The sequence below is a fragment of the Danio aesculapii genome, chromosome 15, assembly GCF_903798145.1.
Source record: "Danio aesculapii chromosome 15, fDanAes4.1, whole genome shotgun sequence".
NCBI lineage: Eukaryota > Metazoa > Chordata > Actinopteri > Cypriniformes > Danionidae > Danio > Danio aesculapii.
In genome coordinates this window covers 35912364-35931373 of record NC_079449.1, presented here as the reverse complement: position 1 = coordinate 35931373, position 19010 = coordinate 35912364, and the positions used below count along the sequence as shown (strand labels likewise).

Here is a 19010-nt window from a genome sequence, read left to right as displayed (position 1 = left end):
CAATTAGATATGGCATTAAATCTCTGCTCTCACCATGTATATATTTACTATATCTTTAGATAGAAATATATATGTATATATTTTGACAAACATTGCAATATATTTTCTTTTTTTTCTTTTCTTTTGTATTGCAGGAGCCCTGATGTAGTACTTTTTTTCCATTTAAATCATTGGGAGAGTTTGTTGATTTTTGGAAGTTTCTCTGTGATGGGGCTTTGCTTTGGAAACTGAGTGAACGAAGGAGGGTTGAGAGGATATTCGATTCATTTAGGGGCTAAACGAAAAACTTTCCCTCCTATTTTTCACTCATTCCCTCCTCTATTCACCCCTGCGCTACCTAAAGCTAGAGTCTCTAAGACCTTTGAATAGGAATGACCGTTAGAGTCTTCATGTGGGGAAGGAAAGCAAAGAAAAAAGAGAAACAATGAATAAACGCAGAAAAGCTACACAGCGACGGCAGATATCTCTCCCTCTCTGTTCATGGGCCCATCTGCCTCTACTTCCTCCCTACCTCTATGCCCTCTTTCCGCCTTTCTGTCTGCGCTCGGTCCATCCAGGAGAGGCTGTTAGGCGTTCACAGTGAGACAGAGGAAGTAGTAACACTTTTTCGGGGAGGTCTGGTTGGGGAAGGAGGGGTGATAAGTATATGGCATCAAACAATCAAACGAACGAACGAACAAACAAACAAACAACCAGCAAAACAAGAGCCTTTCATATTAAAAAGGAGTTTAGAGAGAGAGAGAGAGAGAGAGAGATGATTCTACCCTTTCAGTATTCTCTTCGTCCCATCACCCCTTTTCAGATGGACTTGGAACCTTGTAGCTCAGTGGGTGGCACTTGGCATCTCCAAACAGATTCCTTTCCGATGCTGAGACCAAGCGCAGGCCTGCTTGAGAGGTCCCTTTAAAGGTGTGTGCTGACCACATGTATACATATATCTTTACACGTATACATACACATGCACACACACCACGCATACACAAGCTTAAGAAAGCTCGGTGGATCCACCCGACCCTCCTTAGTGCTAAAGTTCAAAACTTTGAAAATAGAAAACCAAACAAAAAAGTAATAATAAAAGTACAGTAACCATACATCCGTTGTGAAAATGGCTCCAGACATTTTTTTTCATGATTTTCTTGTTTGTTTACAAAATAGTCAATAACACTCTATACTGTGTCATCAATTGCATGAAAAAAAAATCGCAAAGACTCGGTTCAGGCGGTTAAGACTTTTCATCTTTGAGCTGTTTTTCCAGACCGATGTGGATCAGGAGGGGCGGAAGGTTGACACCGTAGTGGATTTGTTTATGCATAAGCTTTCCGAGGCAATGCGTTGCAGTATGACGTTATGTGAGACAAAAAAAAAAAAAAAAAAAAGAGAGACTTTTTTGACAGCCTAAAAACATCTAGATGGGTTAATGTGAAACAATACATCTCTTAACCTCTTTTCCCTATTTTCTGAAGTTGAGAAATCAAATGTGCACATGGAAAGCATTTCGTGCATAAGGTCCAAGGTGTCTTTGACAGAGAAGAGAAAGGCGAGTGGGGAAGAAGGTGAGAGAGAAGGACAAAAATGTAAGAAATAAAAGAAGGCAAAATTAGGGAAAGGGTCCTGGGGTTTGGCATATTTAATCCTGGAGAAGGCCGGATAAAAAGCTTGAGCAGAAGATTAAAAAGGAAAGCAAATTAAGGTAACAGAGAGGAAATGAGAGAGAGAGAGACCCCCTGTCCCGCCTTTGTTCATTTCCGCCCCTGCCCAGACTCCAGGTTTGGGTGTGAACGTACTGTATCTCTATACGTGTGTGTGAGCTACACCAGAGTGTAGGATTTGGAGTACGCCCCAGCATTCTGCTTTTGCAGTCTGCCTAGGCCGGATGAGCTGCTCTCTAGCAGAGAGTCTCTGGATCCTCCAACCTTGGAGCTCCCAGGCGTCGGGCCGCTGCCTCCTGTGGAGCTTGCACTCGCTCCTGCTCCAGCGGCAGCTGCCCCACTTGGGGCTGAGGATGTGGAGGAGGTGCTGGGCATGGTGAGAGTCCTCTGGGGCAGGGTGGCTGTGCCTGAGCTGATGCTGGAGCTCCCAGCGGCCCCGCTTGAGGGTGGGCCCGATGTACCAGAGGCCCCTGAGCTGGTCAGGCTGCTCAGGCCACCATGGCCCAGTGTGAGGGCCTGCTGTTTGGAGGGGTCTAATGTCATGTGACGGCCCTGTGTGTGATAGGCCCTGGCAGCAAGGCTCCGGATGGAGGCTTCGCGAGGCGGGACCACCGGGCAGGGATCGTGCAGCTCTGCCTGTTTTCGGAAGAAAGGGTCCGTCTTCATGTATAGGGGGAGGTTACAGTACTCACCTGCAGGAAAAAGTACATTTATATTAAAATACTGATATGTATAAGTGATAATTAGAAAGCTGAACTTTGCATCATCAATATGAAAATTCTTAAGATTTTCCACTTAAAGGATTCCTTCGCATTTTTTGAAAAAATATCATTTTACGAGTTACTTGGACTTAAACAGATGATTTTTACTAATTTTACCATTTTTATACATTTTGCCAATATATAATTCAAAAGACTTTCAACAACTTTCCTACTTGGCTGCAAAAGGTACAGTGATATTACAGATATTATCACAGTAATATTACATAGTCTACTTTTTGTAGACTATTTTCAAGTGCAGCAAAATGGTCTTGGTACGACAGCAAATTTCCTTGATTAGTATACCAGAATTATAGTTTCTAGACTAGCCTAGAAAATGGCAACTTATTTTCCATCTGTTTTAGTACACAATATAACAACAGAATAGTCAATCTTTAAATAGGAAAACTATGAACTTTCCTTTTTGAGTTTTCTGAGCAAAATGCAAAAAGTATAATTCTATTCAGTGACTTATGATAAGCTAAAATTGCTCCCGCCAGACCCAGAGATTGGCTGAATGGATTAAAAAAAACAGTAAATCCCAACTGTGTAACTGTAGAAGACATGTAAAATGAGCATATTCCTCCAAAAAAGTGGAGTGTTCCTCCAAAAGCACCTAAATACATCATCAACTCACTCTTGTTGGCTCGATGGGGAATGGGCACTGCCACGTTTTTGCCACGGTCATAATCCTGGGGTTTGGGCGGAGAGGCAGTGAAGCGACAGATTCCAGGTTCAGATGGCGTGCTCATAGAGGTCATGCTGTCTGCGTTATCATTGGTGCCAGTGGTCATCTGATCAGAAGAGCTATCGGAAATGAAGCACTCTGTAATCTCAAACTTGGCATGTTGTAGGTGCTCCTCCAGCTTAGCATGTTCGTATGCTCTGGCTAACTCCTCGTATGTGGAAGACGCACTTTCTGTAGACACCATACTATTACGCCCCTTATCTGAGGACACAAGAGGACAAAGAGAGTGTGAAGGCATTGATAATCAATTGATTGGCAAAAAAAGGAGTCATTTAACCTACATATGAAATGATAAAATAGTAAGTCTGGCTAATAAGACTAAAAATATGTAAATTTTTTGTGAGACCTGTGTCCTGGGACAAACTGGCACTGTAGCTGTCACTCTCTGTAACCGTAATGCCATGCTGTGAGCCCACTGTCCGCCAGTCGGAGGTGAGAGTGCGAGCAGGTGTGGATGCCTGGCATTTAGTCAGAGTCCACTGGCTTGAATAGCGGTTTCTTGTGCTGTGCGCAGATTTCACACTCTTCCTCGATACTGGATCTGAGAAACGTAAAATAAGACAGTGTATGAAACATTCTCCACTATTCAGCCTATTATGGAATAAGTATGTAAGCTGTGACGTACTGGTGCCTGGCCTGATATCCGACATGTCAATCAAAGGGCCTGTGTTCTGGATGAGGGCGGGGTGATGCACAGACACGCCCGTACAGAAGCTCTGAGGGTTTACTGATTGGCTAAACTCTGTGTCGGTCACAGGGATGGTGGCCTTGTCTTCGCCTATCACACACAACAGAGAAATACACGTGTGTTTTGAGGAAAATGTACGTTTCTTATTCTTTTGTCATGTTTTATTCAGTAATTTAAAAAATGGATATTGATTAAAAACTCAGTTTGATTTCCTTTAAGTCGTAGCTTAATTTTTTGGGTGAACTATTCATTTAATTTAAATATTCAATAATTAAAAACATTTAGATCCCAAAGTTTTGAACTAAAATAAATTTTAAAGCATAATTTACATTTATTATTTTTTACAAGTATATTGCACTAGTTTATGACTTTGGTATGTGCAAACAAACTGACCTATTTGTTTGATTCCCTCTTTATCCTCAATAAGTAGCTGCACGCGTGGGATATCAATGTGTAGTCGGGGTCCCTGAGGTGGGCCTTTTACTGGAGTGTCAAAACTTCTATTGTTCTTACTGCTCCAGGTACAAAACAAACACAGACAGACACACACAGACACAGAGGAAAAAAGTATTGCCACTGCCAGTTCCTCAAATACAGACAATTCATGTGTAGTTAATTTTTGAGTTCAGTTTGTATAGAGACTTAACTATATCCTTACCTGATAAGCATCTCAGCCAAGCTCTTCGCATCTGCATAGGAAAACAGAGGCATTTTATTTAAAAAGCTGTAAAATTGCATAATACAAATATATGACGTATTAGAATATTCAAATATAAGCTTTGAAATTATTAAATAAAAATAATAATATACTTTAACTGAATATTCAAAGTTAAAGTACATTTTCCTGAATCTTTCGCTCTCACCTCTGAGTCTTTTGAGTCTCTTTTCCTTGCGTTTCTTGCGGATAATAAAGAGCAGAGCCATACCCAATGTGACCAGGATGACAGGACAGCCGATAGAGAAAAGCTTTTTAACATCATCCCCTTCCCCTCGCGCTGACTTAATAGGCGGAATTGTGCCTGCGGAGGAGAGGAAATACAGATAAGTGAACAGATTGAGATAATGCTCAGGTCAAGGTCCGTTATCTCTAAAATTCAGGCCTAAAACAGCTTAATTAATTGATTTAGCTGCTAATTGGGCATGTTCTTTTGTGCCGTCCTGTAATATATGCCCTGGAGGAGATTTATTTGTATATCCGTACAAGTACTAAATGACAATCGAGTTACTTGACTAAAGGCCCAAATCTGTTTTCAAACAACATGGAAGAATGAACTGCCGTGATGTAATTTCAAACACGCTCATGCCACAATAAAGTTCACATGGAGTTTGTTTCAGTTGTGCAAAAAAGCAATCTTTCCAGAAAGGTTCTCTCTCTCTGAACTTACTGCCATCATAATCCAGAGTGGCAAACTGGGAGCTCTGGTTTCCACAGCCGGCGCTGTTGCAGGCCTTCATCTTCAGCTCATACCAGGTGGCCTCACGCAGCTCGGCGAGGAAGATGTCTGCCGAGGCATTGGTGCGCACACTCTGCCAGGCCCAGGTGCCTTTGGGGCGGAACTCTAGCAGGACAGCAGTGATGGGGCAGCCACCGCTCGTCCAGCCCTGCAGGTTCATGCGGGCATGAGTGGAGTTGATGTGAGTGAAGAGGGGCTGGTCCTTATTGAATTGCGGCTCTGCAAAACAAAAAACACCACATTTTAGTCTTAAAAAAATAGTATGTATTAAAGGGACAATTCAGGATGAAAATTCAGCAATCGCTTCACAACGATATGTTTTGGCTGTTTCTCAATATTGGTTCTTGCTTGTGTTCTTGTGTATCGTCATCATCAACCGCCAAAGTTCAGTTCCAAAACTCAAGACTGCAAGAACGGAGGATGTGTGAAAAGACAGACATGCATTCTTGATATTGAGGATGTATCGATGCAGACTTGAGTGCAGAACTTTCTCTAGAAATCCCAGAAGTCATTGCGGCTGAATTAAGGAGTTGGGAAACACAGCATTTTATATAGCTTTTTATTAACAAAGTTCAGAGAAATAACTTATTTAGGATAACTCCTGAGATAAATAAGATGGTGAAAGTAAACATTAACGTGACAATGTTAATTAAGGCATAAACACATTAAGAGTGTTTATTTGATGAAATTCTTAAAATCTGTAGGGATAAAATCTGTTTTATTTGTAGTGTTCAAAGTACATTCATGTATATCGAAAAGGAACAAGAAAACAATGAATCGTTGTACGAATGCTTTATTGTAATGTTTAAATAATTTTCCATTAAGATACGTGAAGGTCTTGTGACCATCAGGAAAAACACAGCCTCTCATTTCTCACTGGACATGTTTTGTGTTCTTGCGGTCACCAGAATATTTTGTTTTTCGTAAGTATCTTTGACAAGTTCTCTGCGTTCATGGAATTGAGAAGCCTATATTTTTAAATGTTAAAGTAGTAAAAGTTGGACAAAAAACAGAAGTTAGCTGGTCATAATTTTGAAGGTACAGTAGAAAAATGTGTTCTTATTACCAAGGGTTATTGAGGAAAAATGTCATATATTTTATGAAAAATTATTAATTGAACTATAGGGATGAAGCCTGATTTGTACATTAGGGTCGATTGATGGCCATGGGGTGCTGCGCATCCCCTGCATGTTGCTGTTGTGAGCATTTATACTTATGCATTTTGTCTGTGCTTTTCTGCAAGAACACCTTTGAAACACTAGTATTAAGTAGGGTTTCCATGTTTTACTGTTTTGAGCTTTTTTGCTGGTGTTTTGAGTTTACACCACACATGCATGTGAAGCTACTGTAGCAGTAGTTCAAGCTCACACTCCTTTAAAGAAAGAGATGGCAACTGGTGAGCGTTCAACAATCTTAGTCATAAAATAAACACAGAACAAAAGTATTCATCCATGGGACACAAGAGTTCAAAAAAACTTCGCCACTGGTCTCGCTCCAGTCCCCACTCACACTTGTCACTGTTAACAAGTTGGCAAATCATGCCTTATGCTTTAAGTTGCGTAGTTAGATTTTTTGAGAGTTGCAGGTCAAGATACAGTGAAGTGTAGGCTTTGCTGGACCTACTGGGTGGACTATATTGTGAAGTATAAATTGGCGTTAAGATGGCTAGAGCCCCTTACCTCTGCCGTGAGTCTTGGCTTCAATGATCTCACTGATGCGACCGGCTCCCACGCTGTTTTTTGCAGCCAGTTTAACCTTGTACCAGGTACCACAGCGTAGGTTGTCCAACTTGAAAGATCGTTCACTGGAGCTGATGAAAACATCCTTCCACTCCTCAGTGTTGTCTACTGAATATTGCAGCACGAAACCTGAGCACACACACAGTACAATCAGTTGACTGAATTTAGAAATAGTTTTTTAACATGCATTTAAACACACCACTGCTTGATTATACAAGATCTGTTTACACAATATAGCCAACATGTGCTCAATTTGACATAGATTTATTTAATTTTTCTGATCAAATATTTTTTTTATTTAATTTATTCAGTATTATTGCTCACCAAAGCATGGATTTGTTGTTGTTGTGACTCAGGACACTGTGTGGCAGATTTCCTAACAAAAACCACTAGATGGCGCATTGACCTTACAGACTAATCAGAGAAACACTCAGATGTTAGGCTTATTAGATCACTGTAAACCTCCATTTGTTACCCAGAGAGAGAGAGAGAGAAATGCTGACTGCACAGTAATGCAAATAGACACACAATATGGCGTCACCCTTCATTATGAGAGGCCCGGATTTGGTGTCTCACTTTGGCTTTGGCAGATGGCAAAATAAAGGGCGCCACATCAAAAGGATTTACCCGCTGACAGGCTTGTGTGCTTCTTATTCTCCTCCGACCTTTGCACACACAAACACCACAGACCTCTATGTTTTTACCCAATTTGCTGCGAGATGCAAACAGTTTGACGGTAGCATATGACACAGTGACAGATTAAACAGTCTGGGCGAAAGACAGATAGAGATAGAAGAATATGTGAAATTATAAGGAGATAAGAAAGATAAGTAAGAGAGAGAGATAAAGAAAGAGACGTGTTCTTTGAGGAGTCAGCTATAAAAACAGTGTAAGGTAAAAAGTTTAGATACAGGACAGATGTTTGTACCTCTGATGGAGCTTCCTCCGTTGTCTCCAGGAATCCAAGCCAGAGTGATAGAAGATGTGGATGTGGTGGAAACGGTCAAACGTGGTTGATCTGGAGGCACTGCAACACAATACGCACGCACATTTGCTTTGTATGCATATATATATATATATATATATATATATATATATATATATATATATATAATGTTTCTATTCACACCATGATGAATGTACATTTTGTGAGCAAAAATGACAGTGTACCTAAATATGAATAACTGCTTTCATGGTCATTCATATCTGACACTTTGGCCAACAGAAAGGTACTTGGTTTGAAAGTGACTTCTGTGTTAAAATCTCAACACTTTTGATAGGGAGATTTGTTTAGGCCAACAAAAGATCACCAAATATGACTGCATCTCTAAACCACACTCAATTGGTTGATAGGAATGTTGTTCCAGAAACAGCAAGCTACTGTTGACCCAGGATAATTTTGCAGGGCAGTGTGTAAAATGCGCTATTTCTTACCTTGTACCAGCAGGTTCACGATGATTGTGTCAAATCCCAGCGTGTTAGTGGCCGTGCAGGTGTAGTACCCTGAATCCTCGGCTTTCACAGAGCGTAGCACCAGGGTACCATTTGAAAGAATATTCCGGTGACCATCCTGAGTGACTGGGATTGCAGTGTCCTCACTGTGAGAATCAGATCACAATCATATTGAACTGCTCATCCATTGATAAAGCAGAATTTCTAAGAACTATAGGACTAAACTAAGATACATTTCTGATCTTACAGCTAAGTATCCATTTTTATGATAAAGTGGTTGCAAACCTGTCTTTGGTCCATTTGATTGTTGGTGTTGGCTCTCCCACAGAGCTGCATGGCAGCCGGACTTCCTTCATCCATGGAGTGGTCACAGTTCCACCAAAAGACAGGATTTTAGCAGGAGCTGAGAAGGACGTATCACATGTAAACTTTTTAGTATGAAAATACTCTTATGCAAGTTGTAGGGAGGTCTAACCCTCCCAATTAAGGTTTAAACTCTTCAAAGGAAGTAAATGAAGGTCGGCAAGTGTTATTTGGGCCTAAAACGCTAAACAGACCCTGAGTTTTTTGCAGCAATGCAGTGTTCTAAAAATGCATTAAACAAGTTATAGGGTTCAAATGGTCATAAAAAACAATTTTGACATGGCATTTTCCAGGCCTGGAATTGTTTTGGAAAAACAAAAAAGGCCACAAAGTTTTGGAAAAGTCATGAAAAACAAATATCTGTATACTTGAATATAGGTTAGTTGTCTTGACTTCTATTCTGTCCTTGGCCAATCACATACTCTCACATTATTAGTGCGGTGGAAGCATTATCTAAATCAATTTCACTTAAAATATAAATTGAAACTAAATAGATTGCTGTGTGCTTTACGACATGCTGTAAAAATTTTGAACATGCATTGTTTTTCTTTTCTTTTCGACCTGAATCTAACCTAATATTGATGTTTTATGTCAGGGGTACTCAACCCTGTTCCTGGAGATCTACCTTCCTGCAGATTTCAGTTGCAACCCTTATCAAACAAACCGTTTTATGTCTAATGATGTTGTGTGTCTGCTAGTTTAAAAAGCATATACGCAGTCTTAGGTTGCATAGTTATGTTTTTTTAGACAGACAAAAATACATTGTATGAGTAAAAACATTTTTTTATTTTTTTTTATTTTATGCCAAAAATCATTAGAATATTAAGTAAAGATTGTGTTCCATGAAGATATTTTGTGAATTGACTTATGTAAATCTATAAAACTTAAATTATGATTAGTAATATGCATTGCACTGACTAAATTTGGCGATTTTCTCAGGATTTAGAATTTGAATTGGACCCTTAGGCTCCACATTTTCAAACAGTTTTTTTTTCTTAAACAAACAAGGTATTATCCTAGCCACATATAAATCGATGGAAAACATTTTTATTTCCCTTTCAGATGATGTATGATTCTCAATTTCCAAAAACTGACTGAGATTTTACAGTCCAGGGTCACATACTGTATGTACTTTGAATTGCATGAACATGATGCAAATCATAGATACAGTACATACTGTAGAAAATCAGCCATCGAGGGACTCTTGCTATTTGAGCCAGCTGTGAACTAGTTGTTAAATAATAAAGAACACGCACTCATTTATAGCTTCTCTCCCTCAATTTCTAACCCAGGAAATATTGATTGAACTGCTCCCTTCATTGTCTGGCATATTGGCCAGGTCATTGTCTGCTATCTCTTTCTCATTTGGTTGCTTTTACTCCTCTCCACATAATAAATGGCAGGTTATACCTCCATCCATCAGCAGAGAATGAAAGGAAGCATGCAGAGAAAGAGCATCGCTGACAGCGTGACCCTGCACTCACTCGGGTCCTTTGCCCTGTCAGCCAATTGCGCAATTCTTGTATAATCATTGAGTAAATAAAGCAAAATAACAGACAGGAAAGCTGAAACATTGATTTTTGCTCAGAAAGCGTCAAACTGTCTGTTTTGAGATCCGCTATTGATGTCTTTAGTGCATTGACATGCATGAAAAGAGGCATCTGGCTATCAATAACAGTTGTTTTCCCATTAAACTCTAGGTGGACTCACCTTTCCCAGCAGGCTCCACAGTCACCTTCTCGCTGATGTTGCCCCGACCAGCAGTGGTGACGGCAGCCGCCCAGATCAGATACTGCTGACCCCGGGTCAGGTGGGTGATTCTGTATATCAACAGCTCAGGGTTGGCTTCGTATTCACTGGGTGCCTGCAAGAATTGCAAAAAATGTATAATGTTATAACAAATGTATCTACAGCTGATAAAGACAGGTATGTGATGACTGGAAAAACAATTCACCAATACAAGTTAGACTATATATCATTTTAGCATCGATAGAGCAATGTGTGAATGCACAATATTTACATCGCAAGATCTGTAATATGGAGTCAGGATTATAGTTGACCAGGTACATTTGTATAGTCATTTCAGTTTAAACCATTAAAACATGAAAGTTTATTAGTTGTGTCTGTGTTTCAAGGCCTGTGACTGTGTAAGCATTTTGGCACAAGGAATTATTGCATTTTGTATTGTCTTTAATAATGTATATAATGAAGACTATACAACTTTAATGTTTGTTTAATTATTTTATTTCTGTACCCGAATACTGTTAGGCTCCTGCATTTATATCATCACTCTACTGAATTTATCTTCTGGTAATTAGTCTATTATATATTCAGCAGATGCACTCCTCTACAGAATCTTTCCATTCAATATAAATGTATCAATTAATTAAAAATAGAGCCATTCAAGTTATTTGGTGAAATATCGCAATATAAATAGCTGAAAATAAAAATATCACAATGTACATTTTTCCCAATATCGTGCAGCCCTAGCTCAAACTACTGAAAGTCAGCTGATTTATATTTCTGGTTATGGAAGTTTGATTTCATTACCCAAATAGCCTTGTTTTTATAGTTAAATATAGATTCTCTAGGATTTTTAGGCCTTTTACAACGATCTTTCAACTACATATGGCGTTATTTCTATAATGTAGCCATAGTGGGAATGAATTTTGGTGTGGCAACCCAGCATGGAAGAATGAATGTAGTGAAAACCATGATTTACATCAGCATAGTTTGTCCTCTATAGCTTTAAAAATGTGAACATTTGTACAAAATGAAGTTGGGTTTAATTAAGTAATCTTTTTATTTCCATTTGTTGGCAAGATACAGAACTGCATTAGCTTTAACAAAATCAGGAGTTTAGCTTAAAGAGCACCTGTTTTATCCCTTTTTCAAGATTTGAGAGAAGTCTTTTGTGTCCCCAGAATGTGTCTGTAAAGTTTCAGCTCAAAACACCCATCAGATTATTTATTATACCTTTTAGAATATTGCAATTTTCTGCTCTAAACACAATGTAGCTGTTTTTGTTGCATCAATCTCTGGCTTCGTCAGATAAACAGTAAAGTGACAGACATAAAGATAGCAGATATTCACGTAACGTTTGTGAGTAATACTACAGTTAAAGTTTTCCAATGATTATTTCATATTTGTTATGGATTTTATTCAAGCCTTTCGATGAGTCACACACAATGTCTTTACGAAGTTCATGTGGACACACACACAGCGCATACATTTAACTTTGCAGTTTGCTCTGTTTTTGCCCGCCAAATGTGACAAGTTACACATTTCTATCCACTGCTGTATTGACATCCATTATGTTAATGTACAAAATAAACCTGATTTAACGTCCACAAACTGGGATTGAAACGTCTTCCTTTATAATTGTACTGCCATGCGGTAAAATCGCTGTAATTGATTATAAACATGCACTGTTGTAAAAACGTTTCAAACTTGTAAAACTCATTCTTGATCACATTTGATGATAATTGATGATCACAGCGAGCTCAACAAATCTTTTAATCCCAGTTGCTTTGCGCACATCCTGTCTTGATATGATTATGCGTGTTACTACGGAGACGTTAATATGCGGCTGTCAGTCAATTTGGTGAGCGGGGAAATCGTACTCCTATGTCACATTCGGTGGGCCTCAAAATAGAAGGGATTTGAATCTGGTTAGAACATCAGAAAATTAAAAATAAGAGTTTTATTGTCTTTATAGCACCCCAAAATGACTGTGGACACACTATACCTACACACAGTTCTGTCCAAACAGCTTACAAAAGATGATTTTCATCATAGGCGCCCTTTAAGGCCCCCAAAAGGTAACACAATTAATAACAGATGAGTACAGTTGGATACTTTACCACCTTAATAATGTGTTGTACACTCTGTATGCATATGGCCTTACTCCAGGCTCCAGCATTTATAAAAAAAATGCTTTTTAAAGCTAAAAATGAAAGATGATGACTTGTTTTCATACGGGATTTATGCCGGGCTCTTTAACAGTGAAGATGAATGTGTAATTCTTGGTGTGGCAGCACCTGGAAAAAAAATGATTATTCAAACACTATTCTTTCCTTTACCCTTGACTTAATAGCGTTTGCTAAATAACACGCTAAGAGATTTCTGCTGGTTTTCTTTGTGTGTGTGAAAAAGGCCGAACTGTGTGTGTGTGTGTGTGTGTGTGTGTGTGTGTGTGTGCGTGTGTGTGCGTGTGCGTGTGCGTGTGCGTGTGCGTGTGTGTGTGTGTGTGTGTGTGTGTGTGTGTGTGTGTGTGTGTGTGTGTGTGTGTGTGTGTGTGCATATATGTGTGTGTGAGAGAGAGAGAGAGAGACCGACCCAGGGGGCCTTACACAAGTAGATGAGAGGGTAAAAAGACAATACCCCTAGACACACTAGATCAGTCAGCCTCAGATAACACTAACAATAGAGGCCGACTAATGAGAGAGATCTGCTGCTCACCTCAGCATGCGCGAGGTACACACACGCACATACAAACACACTCCACAATGAGTATTTCTATTATTATATCCACCTTTCATTGTAATTCACAACAAAAACATAAAACCGTATCGCTGTACACACAGAGAAATAATGTGACGTTGTGCTGTGCTTGGAGCTTTCTGTAATTGTAGTGTGTTTAAGGGAGCCGTGTGTCTGCTGTCTAAACGCATGCTTATCATAGTGAACGTTTGCTGCCCGCAGACATGCAAACACACTCAGTGTCATTCCCACCGATCGGCCTGAATGTTGCCCTGCCATCCTCCATCGTACCCCTCGGCTCAACACTAACACATATAACACACACACAATGGTCTCACTTTATGTTGACATGGCATTTTTATCATGGTTTGTGGCTAATTGAAATTCGGGTAAACATGTTTTCGTATTCTGTTTATAATGAGAAAAAACTCTCCTGCTATGTCTGTACTTTAACCTAGAGAGCTTTTTTGCTGTAGACTATTGTATATGCAGCTGTCTTTTTAAGGAGCATTGTACTGTAGCTAAAATGGAACCTTGAAAGTGATTGATTTAGGACACGCTACTTTTAATTTCACAATGGATCCTAATGATTCAACTGAAAAAAAGAATGCATGTTTTCAATGAATTGGGTGAACCAATGGTTCTTTCTTTGAAGAGTTGTTTACTTCATTGCTGAATGAATCAAATGACCGACTCGTTAATTAGATATTTACCAATTTCTTCTACCGGCTAGCAGTTTAATTTCTTATTTAGAGGCCTAATTAATAAAACAGAAAAGTTTAAGGTTTTAATACTAATGAAATAATACAACATCATCAAATAACAAGTCCTCTTTTGGTCAAGTTTGTGTGATAAATTTCGTTGATTCTTTTTTCTAATATATATTTTCTACATTTTGTAAATGGCCGCTTGATGGCCGCTTGGGTGAACCAATGATTCATTCATCGCTTAATGAATTAGTCATTTACAGATTAGATATTTACCATTTACCTCCACCTGCCAGCAGAATAATTTCTTATTTTGAGGATGAATTAATTAAACAATAGTTTAATATTTTGATTAAATTATATAAAATCATCAAATAAAAAATAATCATTCAATCAACTTTGTGTGTGATTAAATTCTAATATATATTTTCTACGTTTTGTAAATGGCTGCTTGATGCTTTATCGCATTTAACAAATTAATGACTTATTTGTATACAATATTATTATGTACTTGTACTACTACTACTACTAATAATAATCTTATCATTATTAAGTATAATAATAATTAGTATTACACTTCTATTAGTAGTACTACAGTTAACAGTTATACAGCTACAGTTTACAGCAATAAGTTACTGCCTTTTTAGGATAATGATCCCTTGTTACAAGACTGGCACATTTGCGAGGCCTTGGGCACTATCATACACCCGGCGCAATAAGGCTCAAGACATGTTTGCCCCGACGTGTTGCTATTTTCAGACCAACGGAACCTTAATTTCCCGTTTTCCACCGTGTTGTTTAAATAGTAAATCCATTTGTGCCACTTTGTGGACTCATGGGTGTTTCGGTCTAGAAAAGAGGTGTGTTAAGGCGCGTTGCTATTTTGAGGAACTAAAATAGACTGTGCAACTAGCTGAAAGCAGATCTAAAGTCCAGCGCAGAGTGCGTTAGTTGTGTTCCTTAAACGCTTACATGTTGCTTAAAACACGCAGGATGTATAGCAATGCGCAAATATTTTTACAAATGAAAAATAAAGGATTAAAATATTTTATAAAATATTTGATATAAAAACTATTACCTTCTCCACAAATATAAAAACCACTGCCTCCATGCCTTCATCTCGGGAGACTTTTTTTAGTTTATTCATGAGTATTTGCTTTTGTATAATGTTATTATTATTATTATTAGTAGTAGTATTATTTATTATATGCATATTTGTATTTCTTTTATTAAAAACAAAGCTTAGATTTGTCCACCTGTCAGGATTTTTTGACCATATGGTGCATAGTATGTGTGTTTGGATATAACTCTTTATAACTTTTTTTTGACCACACTTCGTTATTACTGTTCATTTATTCATTTGCTGGAAATTAGAACTGAATTTAGAAATAGTTTTGAAACCAATCTTTGCGCTTAACAAACGAAATAATGTAGGCTAATTGATGTCTGTGCGTACAACACGTTTTCCTTATCCACGAACGAGAGAAAGTGAAAGTAAAAGTAAAGGCTAATTGAAGGAGGCTCATTTTTTATCCTCTCACTGCAGATGCTGTTTAACTGTTTTCTCACTAGTGAAGCGTGAAGTGAAGTTTTTATACTTAGAAAGTCCGCCATGTAAATAGCAAATGCAACATGGCGCAAAGCAACTGACTGGGAGATGAGACTCTGATTGGTTTATTCTGAAAACACACAGATAACTCATTAAGAGAATAAGCTCAACCCTGTTAGACCATGCGACGCGGTGCAGAATGTATTTTTCCGTCTTTAAAATAGCAAAAGTGGATTGGAATACGTCCTTTATGCTTTTGCGCCCTGTGCTTTAGACTTTGTGCCTAGTTAGTTAAAATAGAGCCCCTTGACATCAAAAAAAGTTTCCTTAGAAACTCAGGCAGTGTTATGAGTGTGTCTAGTATGGTCCCTAATGATACTTAATAATAATAGTAATAATGTTATCCACATTTTGAACAAATCGGGTGAACCAACGATTAATTTCTTAAAGAGTTTACTTCATTGCTGAATGAACCAGTTATTTGAATAACTCACTGAATGACTCACAGATTAGATATTTATCATTTACCTCCACCCAATAGCAATTTATTTTCTTATTTAGAGGATGAATTTATTAATTAAACAAAAGTTAGAGTTAATAAACATATATAATCATCAAATAAAATGTCATCATTTAATCAACTTTGTGTGTGATAGATATTTTTTTCTTCTTTCTAATATTTATTTTCTACGTTTGGTAAATGGCTGCTTGATGCTATTTCGCATTTAATCTATTACTATATTATTATTACAAATAATAACAATAATAAAAATAATAATATTTACTGTTAATATTTTACTGTTAATAATATTTAATGTTATCTACATTTTTAAATTACGTGAACCAATGATTAATTCATTAAAGAGTTGTTTACTTCATTGCTGAATGAATCAAAAGACTGAATGACTCACAGATTAGATATTTACCATTTACCTCCACCTGCTAGCAGTTTAATTTCTTATTTAAAGGATTAAGTAATTAAACAGAATAGTTTAATAGTTTGATACAAATGAAATAATATCAAACCATTCTTTAATCAACTGTGTGTGATAAATTCTTATGTTTTCTGTATTGCAAATGGCTGCTTGGGGCTTTTTCACATTTAACACAATTATGACTTAACTAATTTTTATTAATGAACTTAAGTACTTTTCACTAATGAATTTTATACAATATTATTATATACTTTTATAATAATAATAACAACAAAAATAATAATAATAATAATAATAACAACAACAACAACAACAACAACAACAATCTTATTATTAAGTATAATCATAATTAGTATTATACTACTATTAGTAGTACTACAGTTGATAGCTATAATAACAATAATCAGTACAGTAAATCAGTTGATATGTCAATCTTGCCTTGATGTCAAAAAGTTTTCCTTAGATGGCAGTATTGTGAGTGTGTCTAGTATGATCCCTAAAGATGTTGTCTGGTTGGGCAACTAACTGGGCTCCTGAACCTTGTCTCCCTAGTTCATTGTGATCATTTTTTTTTTTTCGTCCACGCTCCCTCTTTCTCACTCAGCATGAATCAGGTGCGGGAGGTGCAAGGGAGGGGTGGAGCACTGTAACGGATATTAAAATATTCCTCCGGTGTGGAGATAGCAGTGATCCGGGGAGCGATAGAGGGAGATAATGAAAAGAGGAACAAAAGTACTCCCCGCACGCTGAGTCTGACCCCCCCGCCTTCCTCCACCCCCCTTCTCCTCTCACACTCATTTACATAGTAATCACTCCGTGCTCTGTGAGAGGCCAAAGAGAGGGAGAGAGAGAGGAGTGATTTGTGAATGAGCGAAAGAAAGAGAAAGAGAGTGAGCATGTGTACATCTGGACAGGTACATTAATTCAGTGAGAGAGTACACAAATTACGTGTGTGTGTGTGTTTGTCAATGTGGTGGTTATAAATGTGATCGAGCCTGTTAGATGTGTGTTTGTGTGTGTGTGCTGTCAGCTTGTTTCCTGCCCTCCCTGATGAACAGATGAGGTTGTCTAGGCAACGTGATGAGACGCAGATATGCAAATGAGACGGGAGGGTGAGCTTGCATGCACACACTGCAGTATGAGCCTCTCATTTACACACACGCACACACACACATCCCACTGATACTGCAGCACAACCTCACACATGCACAGATTAAAAATACACTCGCCAACAAAATCCACACGCAAATAGAAGATACGATAAAATAAACACTGATTCATACTTGAGTTCTGATAGATTCTAAAATCTACCCATTCTCTGCACACACTCATATAAAATGTATCACATTTATGTTAAAAAAAACACATAATTAATCACCATTGGATGCGTTAGAAAGCACACAAACACAACCATGCTTTCATTTTTGACAAAAAAGAAAGAAACTAAACCAAGTGATGCCAACTAGAAGATCAATGCTGAAAAAAAGTTTCCCCCTATTTGTGCCTCACCGGTTGGCCCGATCCTGGGCTGGAACAGTAAATGGTGTATTTTCGGATAATACCATTGGGCTTGACGGGGGGAAGCCAGGATACCACCACACTGCTGGCAGAAGATGGCACTGCTTTGATGCCTGCTGGAGGACCAGGGTCTGAAAGAGAAAAACATATAGGCATAAAGTTCAATTACTTCAAGGTCTGTCTGAAAATGTTGTGCGTTTTTTTTTTTTTTTTTTTTTAAGTAAAAAAATCCGAACTTTAAGTTGTCATACTTAGGTTTGGGCATTATTTAGGGTTATTTCAATAAATCATGCTAAATTTATACTTTTAAAACGGTACTGGTGCCAAAACGGTGTCTGAACCGATACTTTTAAGCCACAAAATTATTTAACAAAAAATATTTCATTCATTATAATTGAAAAATATAATTCTATATTTATAATTAGGTTAAAGTTTACATCAATTCATATTTTAGATATTTGAATTTCATTAATATATTTCTTTGGATTGTTTGTTAGCAGGAATTTAAGATTTGCATTATGCAATGATCATTACAATGATCATTGCAGGCACTGTTATTCAATGGTTCAGTTCTTACCTCTCGGACAGGTCATTCAGGGTGTCGTGGAGGGGAGAGGTGTCCAACCTACAGCATCTAAACACTGGGGTACCTCAGGGCTCTGTTCTTGGGCCACTTCTCTTCTCTATCTACACGGCATCTTTAGGAACAGTCATCCAGAAACATGGATTTTCCTACCACTGCTATGCTGATGATACCCAGCTATACCTTTCTTTTCACCCTGATGATCCCTCGGTTCCAGCTCGCATTTCAGCCTGCCTGTCAGACATTTTACACTGGATGAAAGATCATCATCTTCAGCTTAACCTCACGAAAACGGAAATGCTTGAAGTTTCTGCCAACCCGACTCTTCACCATAACTTTTCAATCCAGATGGATGGAGCAACCATCACTGCATCCAAAATGGTAA

At 38.1% G+C, this 19010-nt stretch overlaps 1 protein-coding gene across 2 annotated transcripts in view; it reads right to left on the bottom strand.

Moving 5' to 3' along the window:
• Nucleotides 1–762: 762 nt before the first annotated feature.
• The window catches only part of LOC130242272 (cell adhesion molecule DSCAML1), a 163505-nt gene continuing 145257 nt past the window's right edge, over nt 763–19010 (bottom strand). The window contains exons 20-33 of one of the 2 annotated variants that reach the window (XM_056474324.1): nt 18034–18173; nt 10562–10715; nt 8774–8891; nt 8471–8634; nt 7965–8063; nt 6977–7165; nt 5229–5516; nt 4707–4862; nt 4502–4532; nt 4237–4358; nt 3781–3933; nt 3502–3696; nt 3045–3356; nt 763–2341 (exon numbers count right to left, since the gene is read on the bottom strand). In XM_056474324.1, the coding sequence (XP_056330299.1) occupies nt 1809–2341; nt 3045–3356; nt 3502–3696; nt 3781–3933; nt 4237–4358; nt 4502–4532; nt 4707–4862; nt 5229–5516; nt 6977–7165; nt 7965–8063; nt 8471–8634; nt 8774–8891; nt 10562–10715; nt 18034–18173 (2654 nt within the window). In that variant the 3' untranslated portion in view covers nt 763–1808. The remainder of the gene's footprint in view (nt 2342–3044; nt 3357–3501; nt 3697–3780; nt 3934–4236; nt 4359–4501; nt 4533–4706; nt 4863–5228; nt 5517–6976; nt 7166–7964; nt 8064–8470; nt 8635–8773; nt 8892–10561; nt 10716–18033; nt 18174–19010) is intronic. The other variant, XM_056474325.1, reaches the window with a different exon arrangement.